The 15916-nt window shown below is 36.4% G+C and overlaps 1 protein-coding gene across 3 annotated transcripts in view; it reads left to right on the top strand.

The window, feature by feature from the left end:
* FBXO38 (F-box protein 38) overlaps nucleotides 1-15916 on the top strand; it is a 55817-nt gene that overhangs the window by 3703 nt on the left and 36198 nt on the right. For all 3 annotated transcript variants that reach the window (XM_003933992.3, XM_074379609.1, XM_074379605.1), the window contains exons 2-5: nucleotides 7053-7243; nucleotides 11290-11423; nucleotides 14245-14408; nucleotides 14616-14781. In XM_003933992.3, the coding sequence (XP_003934041.2) occupies nucleotides 7116-7243; nucleotides 11290-11423; nucleotides 14245-14408; nucleotides 14616-14781 (592 nt within the window). In that variant the 5' untranslated portion in view covers nucleotides 7053-7115. The remainder of the gene's footprint in view (nucleotides 1-7052; nucleotides 7244-11289; nucleotides 11424-14244; nucleotides 14409-14615; nucleotides 14782-15916) is intronic.

The raw sequence follows: 15916 nt of genomic DNA, 5'->3' as shown, positions 1-15916 counted from the left end.
GAATTTAGTTTGCTCATATCCATCAGAGGAATCACAGTCTATGGCAGCTGTAGCCTTATGAAATTTATTTCTTAAATAATAAGACTTGAAAGTTTTTGATCTGTCAGCTGCAGAATGGATATTGTGTTAGCAGACATGGAAACAATATTAATCTCCTTGTATATCTCTAAGAGACCTCTTGGATGACTAGATGCATTGTCAATAAGCAGCAGTATTTTGAAAGGAAACTATTTTCTGAGCAGTAGATCTTAGTAGAAGGCTTAATAGAAGGCTTAAAATATTTAGTATACCATGCTGTAAACAGATATGCTGTCATTCAGGCTTTGTTGTTCCTTTTATAGAGCACAGCCAGAGTTGATTTAGCATCATTCTGAAGGGTCTTAGGACCTTCAGAATGCTTAGTGAGCACTGGCTTCAACTTCATGTCACCTACTGCATTCTCTAACAGGATAATCAGCCTGTCCTCTGAAGCTAGGCATTTACCCCTCCTCTAGCGATGAAAATCTGATACAGAGTATTATTCCAGTGGAAGTCTGTACATACTGAAAATACGTTGTGTACTGTAGCTACTTTCAGCCATTGTCTAAGGTAGATCTTTTGGATGACTTGCTGTAGCTTCTCCATCAACGTTTGCTGCTTCACCTTGTGCTTTTCCATTAAGGAGACAAGTTCTTTTCATAAACTCATGAACCACCCTCTGCTAGCTTTCAACTTTTCTAAAGCTTCCTCACCTCTCTCAGCCTTCGTAGAATTGCAGAGACTTAGGGCCTTGCTCTGGATTAGGCTTTGGCTTAGGGAATGTGACTGGTTTGAACTTCTATCCATACAACTCAGACTTTCTCTATATCAGTAACAGGCTGTTTTGCTTTCTTATTTGTTTATTCACTGGAGTAACTCTTAATTTTGTCAGTAACTTTTTCTTTGTGTTAACAACTTAGCTGTTTGGCACAAGAAGCCTATCTTTTGGTCTGTCTTGGTTTTCAATATGACTTCTTCACTAAAGTTGATCGTCTCTCGCTTTTGATTTAAAGTGAGTGATGCTCCACTCTTCCTTTCATTTGAACATTTAGAGGCCATTGTAGAGTTTTTAATTGGCCTAATTTCAATATCTTTGTGTCTCAGGAAATAGGGAGGCCTAAGGAGAGGGACAGAGATAGGAGAACAACTAGCCAATGGAGAAGTTAGAATGACACCATATTTATCATCAAATTTGCCATCTTATATAGCATGGTTTATGGTACCACCAAAACAATTAAAGCAGTAATGTCAAAAATCACTGATCATAGATCACTGTAAGACATACAATAATAATGAAAAGATTTGAAATATTGTGAGAATTACCAAAATGTGACACAGACATGAAATGAGCACATGTGGCTGGAAGAAGGGCACCAGTACACTTGCTTGATGCAGTGTTGCTACAGACCTTCAATTTGTAAAAGACACATTATCTTTGAAGCACAATAAAGTGAAACACAACTAAAACAAGGTGTGCCTGTACTCACTCACCTGTTCCTCGTACTCCATGACTTCTCTGCAAGACCCCCTCCAACTCATCTTTACTGCCAGTAACTGGACTTCCCCCACCCCCTTTACTCTTTATTTTTTAACCTGCTACTGCTTTGGACCTTCTCTACCTTGTTGGGTTTCTCAAGTGAAGGCAGGATGTTTAGTGACAAATGGTGGTATTTTGGAGGCAGGAGTGAGAAAAAAACACAAGGCCTAGTCATGGCAATTTCTCCTCACTTGCTTTGGTTTATCTTCCAAATTACAAAGAAAAGCAAATAAGAGAACGGTGCACATTAAAAAGAGATACTATCACCACTTCCTTGGGACTTTGTGTGAATTTCATGTTCTCTTTCTCATATGGGGAAACCAAGCCCCTATTCGTCAATGCCTGAGATGAAATGCTCAGCATAGCCGCGCTAGGTATTTCACTTAAATTAAGAAGAAGCCAACTTTAGCTCAAGCTACTTTATTGTCCTTTATCAAGACTGAGTAAGGGTGGGGGAAAATAAAATATTTCTTGATTGAGGAAGCTTTTTGTCTTCTGAACATTTTCAGAGAAATCTACTTGGACTTGCGAGGCCTGGTAGATTTCTCCTTGTTATAAGTCCTGTCAACCTTCTGTGTATAATAGAGTTCTTTTCCGTTACCTCAGTGTTCATTTCCACAAGTCCCTTCCCCACAAAAGGCTTAGGGCAGGGGCATCACTTACTACTCTACCTGCCAAGTAGGAACTAAAAGACTTAAGTCTTCAGCTGTGATATAGGAAATATGAATAGTTTTACCCAAAATTTTGTTAGTCCTAATAATTTAGAATTTAGGCTTTTTGTTAGTGTTAAAGGATACTGTAGGTTAACAAGGTTTTGGTTAGCATCTAGGAGATCTAACCTCAATGTAATATTGTATAACAATTTCTGTGAGTAAATAGTTTTAAATTTTCAATATGTGGAGTTTTGTAAACGCAGTGATATTTAAGGTGCAGGGTATTTAGTGTAAAATTTAAGTGTAGTTTGTGCACTGGGGCTACTAAATCTAATTCACACAAAAGCACTACATTGCAAAATCCTAGGCAACAGTCAAAGGTGGAATCAGAAGAGGAAGATGTTAAGTTATTAGTTGGTGTGAACTTAAAGAAAAAGGAGGAAGAAGGCATTTAAAAAAAGATTTTTACTAAAGGAATGAAGAATCAAGAGCATGATCTTCATGAAGAATTGTCAGAATTATTGAAGCTGAACATATGGTAAAATATAACAACTGGAGGATTGGTCTGAGCATCTAGGTAATTTGTGGATAGATGAGTCTTTGCTGGTTAATAGTCCTGTTGAGGCTTTTTCATGTTACCAAATAGCTGTTATGTGTGTAATTGGAGTAAAATCTGATTGCATTATTGCCTGGGCTATAAGCTTGTTGCTGAGATCACAGTGCTGTGGTAGCAGATGCCTCATAGGAGCATGAAATGGTTTTTAGCAGCAGCCTTGAAGCTCCTGGATGTATATAGAATAATGGAAAGACTGGTGGATATTCATACATTAAATATTTGAGGATATATTGTGAGCAAGGAATTGTTATCACCTAGAGGCAAGATTTTTTAGCAGAAACATGACTAATCACTACAAAAAGTGCTATGTAAGCATATGTTAAGTCCCACAGGGAGCTCAAATGAAGGAGAGAGTAGGGAGGACTTAATATTTAAGCTAGATTTTTACAGGCAGTTTTCCAGGCAAAGTAGGGAAGAGAAGGACATTTCTAGTCAGAGTTAATACCATATTAGGAATGAAGCACCAGTGTTTGTTTGGGGGAACTAAGAAGATAGTGGTCTGCTAGACTGAGTGTATTGAGAGCAAGTGGTAAGGACTGGAAGAAGATAAGATTGGAACATCTGGTGGTTTGGAGTTTGATTGAAAAGATTTTATCCTCTGTGAACCAGGATTCCTTGTAGGCCGATTGTTTTGTTTGGCCATGTGTATTGTACTTCTTAAAAACATTCTGAAAATTTCAATTGCTAGGGAATATATGAAGTGAAAAGTAAAAGTTTTTTCTGCTTTCCTAAACCTCAGTTACCACTCCCCAGGTTACCACTTAATATTTTGTTGTACATCTTTCATAGAATGTTGTATGCTGACACAGCATATTAGTCTTTTTTATCATATAAAAAAAATTTTAGGGTGTAAGCTTTTTAATTTTTAAAATTATGTTGTTAGAATCATACTTAGATGTAGTCTATGTTTTGCTTTTTTCGCTTAACGTTATAAATCAGAGGACTATTTTAAAAAGATAACTGTGGCTTCAGTGTGAAGTATAGCATGGTAAGCATTTATTCAGTGAATTACTTACAGCAGGCATAGTGTCTGCTAAGCTTGTCTTCGACCCTGAGGATACAGTGGTGAGTATCATGTAGGAAGTCATTTCAGTAGTGTACATGAATGTTAATTGAGTCCTGGAAGCTATTGGGAATAGATGTAAGAACTGTATTGAGATAAAATCGGTAAGAATAGCCAGTCAAGTATCTGTGGAAAATGAGAAGTCGGGATATATTTAGGATGATTTCAAGATTTCTAATTCAGGAATTAGTAAAACACATTAGGGAAAATAGATGTGTTTATTTTTATATATCTGTGTATCTGTTTGTGGGGGGTGGTTCGTGATATGAAGGAGTTCATTTTGGACATAGTGTTTTTGAAGGATGTTTAAGTTATTGAGGAGAAAATTTCTGATAGGCAGAGGAAATAAAGTTCAGAGTTCAGGAGAGGTAAAAGGTAGAGTTGAAAATTTTTTCTTTTTTTTTGTCTCTCTCTCTGTGTGTGTGTGTGTGTGTGTGTGTGTGTGTGTGTGTGTGTGTTTATTTGTAGTAGCTACATCCTTGGAATTGGGTATAGTTGCCCAAGGAGAAGAGGGATCGAGAGTGAATTAGCAGAGGAGACTGAGCAGTGGTCCTAGAGGAATGATAAGGATCAAGAATATATCACTTTGGGAGCTGAAGGGTGATACATGGTCAGCCGTGTCCCGAAATACAAATGGGTCAGATTGGGGAGCACTGAAAGAGACTATTGGATTTGTTGACTACATGTTCAGTGTAACCTTAGGGGTTTCAGGAGCTATCACAAGATGGAAAGATTCATTTGGAGGAGGAAGGGCAGTAAACAAGAAAAGGTGGGCAGTGATATAATCAGAAGCAGGCAAGTTTATTTATAACTTTTCTTTTAGCTTGGACAGTTCTGAGTATGAACTTTATTTCTCCGGAGGCCTGTTAGGCAAAATGTGATAGACAACATAGGAGTAAGCTTCTGAGAAGTTAAGATACATGTCGCAAATTCTACTTTTTGCAGAGTTTTTTAGGTTCACACTGCTAGGTACCTGTTGATACCAGTCCACACACATTGATTTCTCTGTTTTCCCAAGACATACTGGTTAGAAACAACAAATGAGGTTGTGTGTGTATGTGTGTGGGGGGTATGAGAGGCAAGCATGCTGACAGCCTTAAGAAGTAAATCAATTTGTGTGTGTGTGTGTGTGTGTGTGTGTGTGTGTGTGTGTGTATGTATGTGTGTGTGTTTGGGGTATGAGAGGCAAGCATGCCGACAGCCTCAAGAAGTAAATAGCACATAAACTTTCGGTGAGGGAAGAGACCAGAACACACACACACGCACACACAGGTACAAAAAATAATGAGGATTTACTTAGCCTAGTAGTGTGTCCATTTACTACTGAAGCAAAGGAACCTCAGGAACTGCATATACTTTAACACCCTCTGCCAACCTGGTGCCTTTCTCTTACTGAGTTGCCTGAATGCTTGAGCCCTTGAAGTATATTGTTCTTCTCTCATTTTTAAGACCCTTTAGTAGTTTTCTGTCACAGTGAGGATTAAGACCCCTGCTAGCAGTTCAGCCTTATCTTACTCCCTTTTTATCATCTTCTGTACCCCAGTACCTTTGGCTTTATTTCAGTTCCTTAAAAGAGTCAAGCCCCTTCGCAGAATCCAGCACATGCTTGTGTATCTGCAAGAATGCTTTTCTTCCTCCTTCCTGCTCTGCCTTCAGTTACCAGCTCACTTGTCTTTTTCTTAGGAGAACCTTTAGTGACCCACAGTCCCTTGTTATATGAGGCTTTAGAACTGTGTTTACTTTCTTTGTAGCAGTTATCTCCATGTGTAATTTCGAACTCATTTGCATGGTTGGTTGATTGTCTGTCTCCACTTGCCTCTGGGCCCTTTGTTTACAGTGCTAGATCCACAAGTAGCATTCAGAATAAATGTGCCAAGGCATATTTAAATGAATGTGAATGCACCTCTTTTCATCCTGTGTCATCTCCATCTGCGAAGCCATTAATGTTAAAGAGACCAATATTTCCTATAAACTTTCTTATGTCTTGTACTACCATTATTAAAATATTCCTAGACAATTTGAGAATCAAGTTGTTAACTCTGCATGCTGATCAATAAAACAAAAAACCATCTGGGTGCTCACTCAACCCATTTTCTCCTTGCTTTCCCTTTCCATTCCTCCCTATCTCCTCTTTTCTCTTTCTTTCTTCTTCCTTCTCTAAAGCTTATTTTAAAAACCAAATGGGCTGGGTATGGTGGCTCACGCCTGTAATCCCAGCACCTTAGGAAGCCAAGGTGGGCAGATCACAAGGTCAAGAGATTGAGGCCATCCTGGCCAACATGGTGAAACCCTGTTTCTATTAAAAATATAAAAATTAGCTGAGCGTGGTGGCACAAGCATGTAGTCTGAGCTACTCGGGAGGTACAGGTAAGAGAACCACTTGAACCCGGAAAGTGGAGGTTGCAGTGAGCCGAGATCATGCCTCTGAACTCAAGCCTGGCAACAGAGTGAGACTCTGTCTCAAAAAGGAAAAAAAAAAAGTACATGTGGTACAAAAGTGAAATACTTCTCAGTATTGAGAGGGAGAAGAGATGCTTCATTCTGTCTCTGAAATTGTATAACAAGCTTATGTTTATTTTTTAGGAGAAATTCTCTAGTTTTTATCAGATTTACAAAGGAGTCTGCGACACATTGATGTAGTCCTAATTCCTGACTTTATAGGTGGGAGACTGAAGCATTTTAAAGATTTGATGCAAGATTGTAGAAGTAATTTGGGGGCAGATCCAAGATTAGAACCCAAGAGTCTCCTCTACTTTCTGCCATGTTAGGGGCAGTCATAGAATCACAAGCTCCTGGAGCTAGAAAAGGTTTTGATTCCTCATTTAATGATTATACATTACATGTGAAGAAATTGATGCTTGGAGAAATTGAGTGAATAAGCTAAGAAACAACAGTGCAAATTAAAACATGAGACTCATGATTTCTGGACTTTTGCTCATTCTAAATAATGCGTATTTATATTTTCTTCAGAAGTTGATTCTCCATTTATCTTCAAAAAAAGATGTTTTGTGCTTGTTGCACAGAGCAAATATTTTTATTAATTTGAATGTGATGTGTACCATTGTGATACCTTTGCTGTTTGTGTTTCAAAATAAACATTCTTTAACTTGGGTTTTAATAGGTAGTGTGTTTTTTTACTCACTTCATTCTCTGTTTTCTTTTCAGGTGCTTTGAACTCTAGTAAACAGAAGGGAAGATTCTCTCTTTGATACTGGAGACCGCACAGCAATGGGGCCACGAAAGAAAAGTGTGAAAACATGTATTATGAATAATGAAATTCCGGAAGAAATGACAGCAGATGAGACAAAGGACTATATGAATCAACTTTCACATGAAGTACTTTGCCATATTTTTAGGTAAGATTGTGTTTGGTTGAATTACCTACCAGAATGGATAAGAGCAAACCCTGAAGCATTTCTGTCTAATATGGTAGTTACCAACTACATGCAACATTTACATTTCAATTAAATAGAAATTTAAGATATAGTTTGTTAGTTGCACTGGCTACATTTCAAGTGCTCATTAGTCATATGTGGCTAGTGGTTACTATATAGGACAACAGAATATAGATGGAAAATATTTCTTTTGTCACAGATAGTTCTGTTGGACAGCCTTTCTCTAGACTGTTAACATTTCTAGGCTTCTTGAAATTTTTATTGACTCATAGATTTGTTGACTTCTGTTATTACATTATAACAGTACTCTGTGTGTACACTGTACAATATAAGGCAGTGTTTCTGACTTTTTCTGACTACAGACCACAGTGAGAAACGTACATACGTGTAAGTGATTGTAACCAAGTGTTGGAAAATAATACTCATGGTAACTAAATGTAGTGCATACATTAAAGTTGTTTTATGATGGACACAACACAAAAAGACTTTTAAAAAATTATATTTTTATCCAAATTGCATAGCTCTTTTTTTTTTTTAAAAAAAAAAAAGGAAAACTGTCATTCTAGTTTCCACTGCTTCCTTTCAATCATTGTCCTAATTTATATAATTCAAATAAACAAATTTTAACATACTTTGTCTCTGAAATTAGAGACCTGAGTTTGAATCCTGGATCCATTATTTGCTAGCTCTAGACTAATAATAGACATAATGGCAATATTACTAGGATTCAGTGAGATAATGCATTAAAGCGCTTAGCACACTGAAAGCATAAATATTTGGTGTTAATGGTTATTCTGCCTTTTTTCATATCACCACATGGTCCTAATTTTTTTTAACTGCTTACTATTCTATGGAATGTATAAATAACATGATACCATTTTCCTTGTCTAACATCTAGATTGTTTTCAGTTTTTCTATTTTCTGTAATTGTATTTGCAATTAACTTCTCTAAGCATCTGGATTTTTAGATTGTTTACCTATGAAAATATTTTCATATATGAAGTTCTTAGCAATGTTTTGAATTTCTACAAATGAGTATTTGCAGATTATGAAGTTTTAAAATAGCAATAACAGTTATTTTAGGAGACCCTAGGCACTGTATTTTTTTTCTAATATAAATTTGTATGGCATTATTTCCTGCAGTTTGTTACTCTGTAACACATTGTAGTTTTTGCTGGTTCAGTTCTGTCTGGGATTAGAAGACCAAATTAAAATGATAATTTTTTTTTAACAGAACAAAATAATACTAGCATTCATCTGGCAGAAAAAAATTTGTCAGAATAGCCAAAAATTTTCAGAAAAAAGTCTTGCCCTACCAGATGTTCAGATACATTCTAAAATATGTTTTGGAGAAGATAGCCAGACAGTTGGGTAAAAGAGACAAACATAGGTTGAATTCAAATATATGTGGAGATCTAGTTTATAACAAGGTTCTATGTAGTCACATCAGTGAGGAAAAGCTGGGTGGACTATTCAGCAATGATGTCTCAGTCTGCAAACCATTTGGAGAAAAAAAATAAAAGTGCATTTTTATCTCAGTCTTACAGCTAAATTCAAAATGGATCAATGAATTAAACAATAAAGCCTTTAAAATTCTATAAGAAAGCATAGGTAAAATTGCGTCTAGGGATAAAGTTGGATAATGCTAGGATGTATTGTGGAAAAAAAAAAAAAAACTGGACCATATATAATATATATTTTTTGAGACAGAGTCTCACTCTGGCTGGATGGAGTGCAGGGTATGATCATAGCTCAGTGCAGCCTGGAACTCCTGAGCTTAAGAGCCTCTTGCCGTAGGGGCACACACCAACATGCTTGGCTAATTTTTTTTTTTTTTTTTTTTTTTTGATAGAGGCAGGATCTTGGTTTCTTGCCTAGATTGGTCTTAACTGCTGGCCTCAAGCGATCCTCCCATTTTGGCCTCCCAAAGTGCTGGATTTACATGTGTAAGCCACCACTTGGCCATTGGACCATATTTGAAATTGAAAATAGGTCAGATAACATTTTGCAGTTCAAACAGAATATTCAAAAGGAAGGCATTGAATCAAGTAGAGAAGGAAGATATAATGCTAGTTACAATGAAGAAAACATAGAGCATTTGACAGAATGTAGAAAGAACCATGAACTGAGTTCTTGAGCTTGATAACGTGTGTATTCTAAAGACACACTAAATTTTGTTTCATTTTTAGTCTTCTAAAATTTTGATTTGAGGACTCATTGTAGTGGTGGAGTAACTACTTAGCATGTCTTCATAAAACAAAAAAAACTGTGGCCTTGCTTAAAAGAAACCTAATCTTGCTGTCCCTGCCATGCTTTCTTTTCTAAAGTGTTGTATTTGATCTGTCTTTTGAACTCTAGTCCTTTGACTATATAACTATGAAGAAAAATATACTACTTCTTAGGGAAAATATGATGTAAAGTAATCTTGATTTTGTGATTATTGATCTGTTTGCATTTAAAGGGAATAAAATTTTAACCTAGGCAAATACGTTAGATAACAATATTTAGGAAAAAAAATTACAGTGGCAAAAGTTACTAGAAAGCAAATTTAATATTTTTCATTGTTTATAAAATGTGTTGTCACGTTTCTGAAAATTATTCTACTTGTATCTAAGTTATAGAAACTGAATTAAGTTATGGCTAACAGTAATGCTTTATTTTATAGAGGATTTGATTTGATTTTCTTTATTTAAATCATTTTAAAGGGGTTAAGAAGAAAAAAATGGATCAGAGAAATATTCAATAGGCATATGTGGACTTTTCTTTTAGAATTAGTGTCATTAAGAGTTAGTGTCAGACAAAACTGTCTTGCCATTCCTGATCCTTTCTCTGTCTTACCCAACCATGTGACATTTTGCAGCACTTGTAAAATGGAGTAATAATATTATTACTACATCAGTGAAGTGCCAGCAGATAATAGAAAATACACTTACCTGGAATTTGAAGATAATTTAATGAAGGAACTAGTTACAGAGATGTAGATGGAGTTTAGGGAGTATGTAAGGGCTGATGGAGAATTCAACTAGGGGATTAGCAGCAGCAGAAAGGCAGCCTTACCACCTGAAGCCCTCCAGCTGGTGCCTCTTATTGGCCAAGGTAAACCGTTAGCCAGAGAGGGGTACGGAACACAGCAGGTCAGAGACAAGGAGATAAAGAACTGGTAGAGGGCTCTGTGGCAAACAGGAACTAGCTAGTTACCTTTTAAGGTTGTTGTGAAACAATGAGTATAGTAGAGTGTGAGGCAATACAAGTTCAGTAAAAGGAATCTTTAACTTTTCAAAAATTTAATTAATCTAGGTGTGTGTGGAGCAGTCTAGACCTTTCAGAATATATAACAGAACAAAAGTCAGGGTTAATCAGAAGTTTCGGGAAAAGATAATAAAGATTGGAAACAGGAAGTTGTAATTCATATGAGGTGTCTTAATACTTATGCAATACTTTTATCAGTGTGTGTGACCTTAAAGGTTAAAAAAAAAAAATCTGGGAAAAGAAATTGTATACTATATAACTAGTATACATATTTGTTGATGGAGAAGATAATAGAGTTTGCAGAAGCGGGAGGGTGGGGTTGAGAGGGAGCAAAATGTTCCTACAGGAAGTAGATTCTGTGAAAGATATGAAATAACATTGCCCATGTTCAGATTAAGTAATTCTCTGTGATCTTTCTCAGGTTCCTTATCACATCTTGAAAAGCACTGAGATTTTCTTCTTATTTTCTTGGTTTTTTTGGTTTTTAGATTTTCTTTGTCCATAAAACTCAAAAGAAAGGCAAGTTTTATCAAATGACCTGTGGAGGGAGCTCAGTACTTTATTTGGATACTGGATTATTTGCTGACTTTTCCTTTTAGTAAAAAGCTCTGTGACCTTATGCATGTTAGCTTTAAATCTCTGTCTTAAGATAGTATTTCTTTTGAGTTGTAGGAGATTGGAAGAAGGAAAAAAAATAACTTATTGATAGAGGAAATACTTAAACACTTGATAAATATGAGTTTCTTTCTCTCACAAAGGTACCTCCCTCTGCAGGATATCATGTGTATGGAATGTCTTTCCCGGAAGCTTAAGGAAGCAGTGACCCTTTATCTGCGAGTTGTGAGAGTTGTGGATCTCTGTGCAGGGCGGTGGTGGGAATACATGCCAAGTGGTAAGTGACTTTAGTCTGTAAGGTACAGTAGTGTCCTTCTGGAAAGTAGTAACAATGGTTTCATAAAAAGTTACTTGTTGTCTTGAGAAAGGCAATTTAAGTCACCTTGTAGGGAGGCAAGATTTTGTCTAAGTTATTTGTGTTGAGTTTTAAGTTTACAAAATGCATTTTACCTGAGGCTGTATTGTTTCAGTAGTCTGCTCTTTTCATTTCCTGTGCTTACGTAACTATATCAGCCTGTTCCACACATGTGATTGGAGAACATGGGCATTTGGTTAACTGTGTATATGTGTATCACATTAGACAGTGTGTCCTTTACTCCATGATGCAGGTTTTCTGGTGAATGGTAACATCTTTCATCATAGATTTCCTCTGCAACTAAACTTGAGTTAAATAAATACTTGCCATTTTTGTAAAATAGGCTACAGAACTTTAATTTCTTTAAAAGGCCTATAGTAGGTCTTGGAGATGCTCCAATAAGGCATCTTATTGACTGACCTTACAGGTGAAGAACTTAGAGTTAGCCTACGAACCACAACAAATTGTTCCCTATTGAAGAAACCACCTGAAAAGAAAGTTAATGACTTTAGTTAAGCAAGGCATACCTGAAAGGAAAGAGTTAAAACAAAAGGCAGTTAAGGCTTCCTTTCAGTTAACACGGATTCATTAATTAGTACAATTTAATTACTACTGTTTTGCAATTATGAATCGGTCTTTTAAAGTCATCCATTTTCTATGATGTCCAGATTATGGGACTTTGAAAATGGGATAAGGTTGAGAAGGGACCCCCCCCAAAAAAAAGCCTTAATAGAAGTGAAGGGCTGGAGAAGACAGGAGAAGATAGTTGTCTTGTTCTGTTCTGTAGAACAGAACATATTACCTCTGGAATACTGGAATTGTGCAGGTGGGTGCCTCCAGCCTTTCAAGAGAGTCATCAGATCAATTGGTAACTCTTATCAGTTGGTCATAGTAGTTATATACTTTCTCATGAAGAACATTACAAAGACCTGAGGCTAGAACTTATTAATAGGTTTGTGGGAGGCAAACCACAGTTGTTTTCAAGTATTTAATAAAAGCCATTCTAAGGGCAAAGGATTCGTCTTTTTCCAGAATGATCCTTTGTAGCAGGAAAGAAAAAATCTAGGGTAGTGTGAAAATGATTTTCTCATTCCTTATATTAGATTTGCTTTTGCAAAGGTTAGGCCAGCGGGAATTCCGAAGTGGGATTAATGCAGTATATAAAGGCAGGATGGCAGAGCTCCCATGTGATGCAGTGTTAGCATTAATGTCAATAACCCTTACCAACGAGAGAAGAATTTGTCTGCATCTCGCTGACGTTTAGGCTGTGATAAGTAACCTGTGTGCCCAAGACTTCCCATCATTGCAATGAATGTAAAAGAGAGTTGAAACAAGTAGTCTAGCCTAAGATAACATCACACTAACCTGCTCACTAATGCCACCCTGACCTATTCTCTGGAGTTTAACCCAGAGTCTTTATATAATAGTACTTTATGTTTTGTGTATGTGATCTCTTTGGATTCTCACTCCATCTCTGTAAAGAAGGTAGAAATTGGACCATTTCTCTCGTGGGAGGCAACATGCATGACAAAAGAGGATAAGCATGTCAGAAGTTACACTGGGTTTTGGATTCCAGCCCTGCCATTTGGAAGCTGTTAAACTCTTTCAGCTTCATTTTTTAACACTTGTGGATGGAGTAATAACTTTTCTGATTTGATTGTGTAATGAAAAAAACATTGAATCATTCAGTCATTAAAAGTTACTATACAAGAGAGTAATAAGAACTGTTATAAGAGACCGAGTAATCTCTGGCCTCTCCCCACTCTTCACTTTTGTGATACTGAAGTTAACATGTTTGGACTTTACATGTTAAATGAAATAACTTACAAATAAAATAACTTCCAAAAACTTTAGTATGTAAGACTTAGTCATTTGGGGCTTTTTATTCTTGACAGTTAATATTTTTATTTGCTGTGAATAGGCAGACAGTTGACTCTCTGACCGCTTTCATTAAAAATAAAAAAGCCCTGGTAACAGATAAAATAGCATCTATTTGAGGCTTGTCTCCCCACCTATTTAACCAATAGCTCCTGCTGTGAAAGTAACCTGCCTCTCTCTTTTCCCATCTTGTTAGTTCCTACTATGGTCTCCTTAATAGACACCTTCCTGTCAACTGAGCATCCCCTGAGATTGGATTACTCTGGTCCTCTTAGCTAACTTGCATCTGTCTTTCACAGAAGAACGAATTGTCTAATATGTCAGGGGAGTAATAGTTAAACATATGACAGAGTATCATTAGCATAATTATTAGAAAATGGATAGAATAATCTCAGGAATTAAGTCAGAACTGTGAGTTTCCTAAAGATGAGGATCATATCTTATTTACATTTTTAGTTTTGTGTTCTGCAGAGCCTTGAAGGTTTTACAGACCAGAGAGTACCCTTGAGGGAGGAGGAGGAGGGTGGTGGTGATCAGGTGGGTGGTCCCACTCCATTCACCAAATAGGTCCAAGTTGTCTGGGTTAAAAGTGTGTTCTTTGTTGAAGACTTCTATGCCTTAAAAGCAAAAAAACCAAAAAGTCAATAATAAAAGCCTCTTCCATAAACTATTAACTCAGAGTAAGTGGAGTTTCTGACACATTCCCTCTGTTACTAAAACAAAGTACATTTCTGTTGTATTTATTTAGCCGTATGGAAATTTGAAAAGGAAGTCTTTTTTAACTTTTGGTAAAAATCACAAGTACCTATTAAGTGTTAATGAACAGAAAGATGAACCTGTCTCTAAATACTTCTGAACTTCTCAGGCTTTACAGATTCCAGTTTCCTAACACTATTAAAGAAGATGCCAGACGTTGAACAGCTATATGGCCTTCACCCCCGGTACCTTGAGAGGCGAAGAGTAAGGGGCCATGAGGCTTTTAGCATTCCAGGAGTCCTAGAAGCTTTGCAAGCATGCCCAAACTTAGTGGTAAGTACACATGGTTGGACATTTTGGCATCAACTGTTGATGAAATAGTAGACCAAAGAATGATAGGAATGTTCACTCACATGCTAATCTCATCTGTCACAAACTTTTAAGTTCCATTGTATAGTTAGCATCTTGTGGTACAGAAATAAAAGCTTTGGATGCTAAATTTAAAAACTGTCTTATGCTTGCTTTGTCATTATTTTCTAGGGTGTGGAAACTTCTCATTTGGAGTTGGTAGAATCCATTTGGACATATATGCCACATGTTCATATTTTAGGGAAATTTCGTAATCGTAATGGAGCCTTTCCAATTCCTCCTGAAAATAAACTAAAAATTCCTATAGGAGCCAAAATTCAAACTTTACATTTAGTTGGTGAGTACATGTTTCTTGGGTCACTTGTAACTCCTGGAAATGCCATGTAACATGAATATTTATCGAAAAGGACTCATGAGAATTTTAGTGATGGCTTTGTTAACTGCGAAATAAATGTTTGCAAGACTTGTATAAAAATTTAGATTTCCCATTAAAGACCCATTGGGGCGAGGGAAATACTGCTTCACAAGTGTTCATTCTCCATATGAATATTCTTATATACCAATAACTTCAAGTTAAATGTAAATATTTCTGAAATTTGTCACTTTTGGCTTAGACTACTGAAAGGAATTTGGGGGAAATCCCTGTTAATACAGTCTGGCCTTTAATATTTGTTTACTGCTTTATTCTGTGTGTATAATATGTATATATACACATACACACACACACACACACACACACACACACATATACGCATAGATATACATACATAGAGAATATATATGTTTTAAGCATTATTCTAGGTGTTGGGGATGGTCCAAAGAACTGGAAATCTCTGAAATTCAGTTAGTGAAGGGAGGGCATCAGGAATGATAAAGAGTAGGTCTTAAATAAGACTTAGATACACAATTATGGAAGAAGATTTCTAGCAGCCTTTCATTTATAAGATCAGGGAGTGATACCTAGTTTGACATTGGATTTTTAGATGTAAAAGAAATCTGTAGTATCTGAAGTTTATAAAATAAACTCCTTAATGTCAAAGACTTATTTTCATATCTTTATGTTTTCTACAATGCCTGTCCCAGTTCATTGTTAATACAAGTACAGGGTAAGTTTTATTAAAATGCATTAATTTATGAGAATCATTTAACAGTTTAACACTGTATGATGGTGATGCAAGGTGTGTACTAAATTAATAAAAATGAACATCACTAGGAGGATGGGGAGTTCTGTCCTTTGTTTATAGAGTGAGTTTGGGACAAAAAGTGGATTGGGCCTCTAGTATGCTGTCTTCTCTCCATCTGTCTCATCCCTGCTACCTTGGGTTTCCTAATCAGTACAATCAGTACAGTCAGTGCTACCATCTTCGTAGTATTAAAATAGATGCTAAACTTACCTTTGTGACTTCTGCATCTTATGTCTCAATCTGTACCTCATTTCTGCTTTTTGTCTTATCCTTAATTTTACTTCCCAT

The sequence above is a fragment of the Saimiri boliviensis genome, chromosome 1, assembly GCF_048565385.1.
Source record: "Saimiri boliviensis isolate mSaiBol1 chromosome 1, mSaiBol1.pri, whole genome shotgun sequence".
Lineage (NCBI taxonomy): Eukaryota > Metazoa > Chordata > Mammalia > Primates > Cebidae > Saimiri > Saimiri boliviensis.
The sequence above is the reverse complement of the archived record's forward strand: the minus strand, read 5'-3'. Positions and strand labels throughout refer to the sequence as shown.